The sequence below is a fragment of the Amaranthus tricolor genome, chromosome 4 (assembly GCF_026212465.1).
Source record: "Amaranthus tricolor cultivar Red isolate AtriRed21 chromosome 4, ASM2621246v1, whole genome shotgun sequence".
NCBI classification, from domain to species: Eukaryota; Viridiplantae; Streptophyta; class Magnoliopsida; order Caryophyllales; family Amaranthaceae; genus Amaranthus; species Amaranthus tricolor.
In genome coordinates this window covers 7,890,624-7,897,293 of record NC_080050.1, presented here as the reverse complement: position 1 = coordinate 7,897,293, position 6,670 = coordinate 7,890,624, and the positions used below count along the sequence as shown (strand labels likewise).

At 34.3% G+C, this 6,670-nt stretch overlaps 1 protein-coding gene across 1 annotated transcript in view; it reads right to left on the bottom strand.

Annotated features, from left to right (window-relative positions):
* Nucleotides 1–844: 844 nt before the first annotated feature.
* The window catches only part of LOC130810293 (dolichyl-diphosphooligosaccharide--protein glycosyltransferase subunit 2), a 13,994-nt gene continuing 8,168 nt past the window's right edge, over nt 845–6,670 (bottom strand). The window contains exons 11-20 of the mRNA XM_057676296.1: nt 6,575–6,644; nt 5,614–5,718; nt 5,412–5,501; nt 5,174–5,319; nt 4,628–4,739; nt 4,472–4,555; nt 2,986–3,066; nt 2,688–2,912; nt 1,773–1,895; nt 845–1,175 (exon numbers count right to left, since the gene is read on the bottom strand). Of these exons, the coding sequence (XP_057532279.1) occupies nt 1,059–1,175; nt 1,773–1,895; nt 2,688–2,912; nt 2,986–3,066; nt 4,472–4,555; nt 4,628–4,739; nt 5,174–5,319; nt 5,412–5,501; nt 5,614–5,718; nt 6,575–6,644 (1,153 nt within the window). The 3' untranslated portion in view covers nt 845–1,058. The remainder of the gene's footprint in view (nt 1,176–1,772; nt 1,896–2,687; nt 2,913–2,985; nt 3,067–4,471; nt 4,556–4,627; nt 4,740–5,173; nt 5,320–5,411; nt 5,502–5,613; nt 5,719–6,574; nt 6,645–6,670) is intronic.

The following is a 6,670-nucleotide window of genomic DNA, read 5'->3' as shown; positions in this document are numbered from 1 at the left end:
AATCTACATTGGCTCAAGCTAAGCGTTTAGCAAATAAAAATATTCAATTTTAGATTTTAGCCAATTTCACCTTATTTTGAAAATAAATGCTCAAACATTATTATGCTATGACTTGATATTTGGGGATAATGGTTTACGAAAGGGTAATTAAGTAATTACAATATTAGGAGTAACTTGGGGAATAAGTTAGTTGTAAATAGTAGTTTTCTTATAAATAAGAGGAATTAGAGGCTCGTTAGTATCAAGTAGATTGTTAAGAAAATTATGGGTGAGTTTATACTCATTTTAGGAGATCTCAAGTTTCTAGAATGGCTTGATCTATCTTTCGTTACTTTGTAATCGTTCTTTAATCATCAATTTGATAGTATAATTTCTCTTGTCATTCTATCATTTCAATTTCTATTTTACCGTTTTAGTCCAATTCAATTGAACTAAAATAGTAAAATAGAGATTAAAAGGACAAAAGATGAATTATACTATCAATATAATGATTAAAGAACGATTACAAAATAATGAAAGATAGATCAAGCAATTCGAAAAGCTTGAGGTCTCCTAAAAAGAGTATAAACTCACCCACAATTTTCTTAACAATCTTCTTGATACTAATGAACCTCTAATTCATCTTATTTATAAGAAAACTACCATTTAAAACTAACTTATTCCCCAAGTTATTCCTAATATTATAATTACCTAATTACCCTTTCGTAAACCATTATCCCCAAATATCAGTCATAGCATATTATTTTGAAATTCTTTGTTTTTTTTTAATTGAATCTTATTATTAAACACAACGTAAAAGAAATCATATTAAAGGGACAAAAGCATAGAACACAAGCAAAGACGCTTGGAAAATGAACTTCATTGAAGAGAAAATGCAAATAGATGTAGAAGTAAATATATGTATACAATTCTCTTAAAAAAACTACACTATAGCATGTACTCTCAAGAGAAACGAATTCTACAAAATTGAGTCTAAACATTTTTGTCAAGTTTCCGAAAGGTGATTTCGCATGTAAATTCGTGCCCCGAAAACATATCAAGCGATCAAAGCCTATTCCTTACGTAGATTTCAATTTGGCAGATGCTGAGGCGAGGTGGGAAAGAGTCCTATGACCAACAAATATCAAGACAATTCCCAAGAAGCTCAAGTACTTCAGTGTTGTAAACAAATTCAACTGCAAAATAATATCAGAAGTTTAAGTATAGAATCTCTTATAGTCCATAAATGCACAAAATTAGGAAAACAAAAACGTAGCGTTTCTACTCTAATTCTTCCTAGCACAATTCGCCTCTCGATTATAGCAAAGCTAATATGAAAATTTCCAAATTACCATTGACAACACCTTACCGATCTTAGAAATACTTAAAACTAAATAAGAAATGTGGAGATCTAATAATAATCATCATCATCATACCAAGTATATCCCGCCCATATCAGGGTCTGGAGAGGGGAGGAAGGCGGCAACTCATACCTATAAAGGAGAGCGCGACCAAAGAGACCCTCGCTCGAAAATATGGAGATCTAATAATAAAGTGAAAAATACTGTCCGAGAATATCTTAAACTTGAATGTGGCCAATTATATAGGGATGGAGAGGATAGATAAAAAGTAGTAAATGTAGCATTTTTCGGGATGGATAACATAAATGAAATTTGCCTCGACAAGACTAGTTATTTGTAACAATCAAAATGCAATTATGCACATCAAGCATCAAAAAAAGCTATATAAGAGGTGGCATCCTGATATCTAAGAGAAATAGTGAAAAAATAAACCTTCAGCCAGAAAAGCACATAGAGGCAGAGTACAGCAGCAATTCCGACATGGAAGAGTGCAGCAAATGTAGCAGGTACTGATGCTTTCGGGAAGTTCTTGAAGTTGACCCCAAGGCGAAGCAGCTGCATCAAGGCACAACAGAAAACGTTAAGCAGAGACATAAAAATTTGACATCAAAAACAAATAGTTAGATAAAAGTAGTTAGTTTATTGCAACAGTTGGTAACAAATGCACGGAATACTGTTTGTCAAGAATAATTTACTTTCATGCAGGACAGTGTTACATAATTCGCTAGCTAATTCACTTTTCAAATTCGCAATTCACTCAAAAGAACCATACAAAAGCCTAAAACTTTTCATAATTCACTTTTTCCGATTTGCGATTCACAAAGAAATTAGCAAATCATGTGACATAGATGCAGAGTGACCAAACTGGTAAGAAGCTATTAAACATTTACGGCTTGTTTGGTTAGTGGTACTAAATGGTCATAATGGGAATGATTTATAGTGTAAAATTTCATCAAGAGTTCCATGTCATTTCCATGGTGATGAAACTTTGATCACAAAAGTTTTTTTGTTTACAAATTTCCATTACTACTTAATACCACCTCTCCCAATGGTAATGCATTGGAATGGATTTTATGAAGAAAATGAGATGATTAAAGTTGGACAAGCATGGTCATCAAGGTAGCCAAGAGATTTTTTAACCAAAATTACACTAGTTTTCATTTCCATTACCACCGTTTAATACCACCTACCAAATGGACCGTTAGAAGTTCAATTTATTACAGTTTATTAATGCTATTTAAACCTAAAAAAAGGAATTAATTTACCTTTTAGCATATAAACTTCTTTTTGAAAACAAAATTAACAGTAGGTAGCAAGAAAGTGATAAGGCTTGAGCAATAAACTCACCCCAATCAGGAATCCTACAAGTGGGACAAGGGTAAGGCCCAAGAAAGCAAGAGATAGTTCCTTAAGTGGACGCTTTTCTGGAGCTCTGAAAATATGTGCTATTTCTGCTTTGGGTCCAAACCTCGAGAGAGGGTCCGTTGGCTGAAGAGGTTGACGAGTTGCCTTTTCAGGTGCTTCAGGAAGATCTAAATCGATATGACCCAAGGACCGAGAGAACGAGTTTTCCTGAAAGGGACAATTTAATATTAAGTCATCACAAATCTTGGAACAGTAAAGATACCAACATACGCATAATTACCATGACAGCATCTCCGACTGTTAGTTGAAGATCATATTTGCCAGAGAGGTAAAAGAGCTTATCCACTAGTCCAAGGAAATCCTACAGAAAAAATTGAGAAAAGTATGAGATGCTTAATTTATAAAGATTAATGAATGACATACACAATGGTATTGGGGTAATAGAGTATTGTGAATGAGATCCATGCTAATTTCAGAATTACTAACCAAAAAATTTAAGGGGTTCCAAATCCGAGCCAGCAATACTAAACACTCAAACGAAAAAAAATAAATCTACAAACTTGAGATTTGTTATAAAATCCACCAAAAACGGTTGAAGGAATATAATTAAATGTCAAACTCAAATTCAAAAGAAGTACCAATATGCAGCAATTACCACATTGGCCATATTACAAAGCTGAAACCCATATGCGACATATCTCCTTTACAATTTAGCAATTCGAAATTTCTAATAATCGCAGGTATTATGCATATTTAGCCCACTAGAAGAGCTTTCACAACTTCCAAATTTCAAAGCAGACATGCCCAATAAAATTCAGTTATGAACTTCAAAGCACGCAGCTAAAAACAATTAAGTTCAGGAGACTGTCAAGGAATTCTTGTATGATTCAATCCTCCCTCCATTCCATGTTGTTCTTAACATTAACCATAACCTTGGGAGTTGGGAATGTGGGGACAGAGGAGCAAGAATGGAAGAATTACTTAAAATAGAGTTAGTGGAATACCAAAAGAGAAATAATGTAAAAAACATGGTGAGATGTAAAATATCTCCCACAACGGAGAATTCTAAAACCTTCTACGAAGGTCTAAAGGCTCATGTCTGCTTACATTATGATTCACTAATCAATACTCCTTCTGTCCCTTTGAGTTTGCACTATAGGACTCAAAAAGCTCACATAATTGAGTTTTACGGTGCAAACTCAAAGGGACAGAGGGACTATTTCTTATCTTATTCACTACTGAAAATAAAAAAGAATCGTAACATACATATACAATAGGTCAAGCAAATAAATATTTCTATGGAAGGAGGGGGTTGCATAGATTAGACCATAGATATTTTGATCATTTTATGAAGTTTCTCCAAAACAAACTTGCCCAATTGCCTCCCTTTCCACCTCAAAAAGAAGCCTATAGCCCTTTCAGTTCCCACCTTTCCACACTAACACAAAACTGCTTATCAAATTTGAGTCGCATTTTCCTTGTTGCCCTTGGACTTCCTCTAGAATACTTGAAGTGGATTACTAGAAGTTTTGTTGCAGGTGTAATAGATGCTCATCATTCATCCCAGTCAACAGTCATAAAGTGCATATTCATGGTGGATCCATAACAAATTTATCGGGATTCCATTGTAAAACTACTCTCACATAAAAATTTCAAAATGTTTAACTGATCTAACTTAGACAATTAATGGTTCTAGTTATTTAATGAAGCAAATAGAGGAACTCATATATGACATAATTACAAAAGGAAAAAAAAAGGAAGCTCACCAATAAGATTTCAAACTTTTTCCCTGAATTCCCAACCACAAATACATGCTCAACATTTGTCTCATGTCTCAGCTTCAACAATGCCTGGTGATATCGCGATTAGCAAACTATATAGTGATAATGAAGTGATCTATAACAAAAGGACAAAATTCAAACCTGATGGGGTTTGAATGCCTTCCCTGATGGTGATGCCAACAGAAAGTTGAGGCGCAGCTTCTGAAGATGAGTTGCTGACAGCGAAATTGAACTATCTACAGACAAATCTAACCTGCAACTCCATGTTAAGCATATTAGTACTTGATTACTAATAAGCATTTTTTTACCATGTCAAGTTACGTCCAGAACAGGAAACAGGAGTGACAAACTGACTCACGTCGAAATTTTTAAGGGGCAGTAGACTAATGCATAATTGAAGCGGACAAAAACAACCCGAAATAAGCAATAGTTCAATCGCAAATGTTCAACTATTGTCAAAAATAGAATAATTAGTCGAATTTGTTCATAAGAGAAACTTGAAAGAAAGATTTGAGAAGGATATCAAAATGTAAAAAACCAATCTGAAAACATCATGCTTAGAGTTCGAGAAAGATGGATAAAAGACGAGGTACGGAAAACAGTAAAAAGTTGATAAAGATATATAGCTTGGGAGCAAAGTGATGGGGAAGAAATCATGACAAGTTACAAAGGAGAAAACAAACTTACTTTTTAGATTCCACATTGCTAAGATCACTATCAAGGACAGATATCTCGGCATTTTCTACTTTAATTTCTCCGGTGAAGTATACTTTGACCCAAGTTCGGCCTCCTGTCGCATACTTATCACTCTGGCTTGGATTATTGAGAGCAATCTAAACCATGATCCAGGAAAAAGAAACAAAATGGTCAGATCTTTTGCACCAGCCAACAGAGACTCAGAGGTATACTTCTAATAGAATGGCACCTTGAAAACAAATTCATATTTCCCAACATCAAAGTCCTTTGGCAAAGCATCCAATACATGGTATCCAGTAACAACATCGTACTTGAGTTCCTGATAATATATATTTGGTATCGTTAGCCGATAAGTCAATGAAAAAGCTTCAATTTTTAGAAACTTAATTTGATGGAACAATCCAGCAACATAAGCCAACTTGGTTTGATACCTGGTTCTCAATTATCGGAGCATTCTTCGAATCAGAACTGGCAGCTTGCACGATTTTCACGGTCAAAGGAGGTGCTGCGGACCCAAGAACAGTGCTTACTTTAACCTGCTCACACATATTACAGTCAAGAAAATTGGAGTAGAACTAGGCAATTTATAAATTGGCACTTGCAGCAATTAGATACACTGAATGAGTTATGTGCAGAATACAGCAGGAAAGTAAACAATGATTTATGTAGACTAAGAAAAACAAGTTGTCATATTTTATCCATTGCAAACAGGTTGCACTACAGCAGGTTAGTATACAATGACTTGAGTGAATTAAAAAAAAAATAGATGGTTGATACAATAGGGCATTGAATTAAAAAAAAAATAGATGGTTGATACAATAGGGCATACTATATAAAACGGACCCTAGATATAGAGTATATCATATTTTATCAATTGCAAACAAGTAGCACTTGGAAGTCATGATAAGCTCACAGGCACAGATCACGTATAGAATGCTTAATATTGTTTCATAAAATCAATGTGCATGTAAAAACGCCAAAACTATGAATTGCAACAGAGATATAACGAAAAACAAAAGTCCATATATAAGCTGGCTCAGTATACATACTGTACAATTATGAATAGTGTGAGCAGGGACCCTAGATATAGAGCCTGGATAGTTTTCTTACAAACTATAGCAGTAAAGAAGTATATAAGCAGGTTTAGTGTGTTTCAGCATTAAAAATTTGGGACTTTAAGTTTTTGCCTCTAAAAGTAAAACAAAAGCTCCGAAAGTTATAGAATGCCTATGCTAATGATGAGAGGAAACCCAAGTCAAAACTCAGAACCTTTAAGTTGATGTATGAAAGTAGCAGATTAATTGCATTACATCAAAGAGCAAGAAAGTATTCATCATAGTTGCAATAAAGCTTAATACTTTTCAAATATAAAAGACCAAAGGGATGTGATACCTTAAGCTGGGCATTCTTGGTAAAGGATATCACAGTAGAAGGGAGAGACAAGATCAATGGGGTTGACACGCTGCAACAGAAAAGTAAAACTAGTTA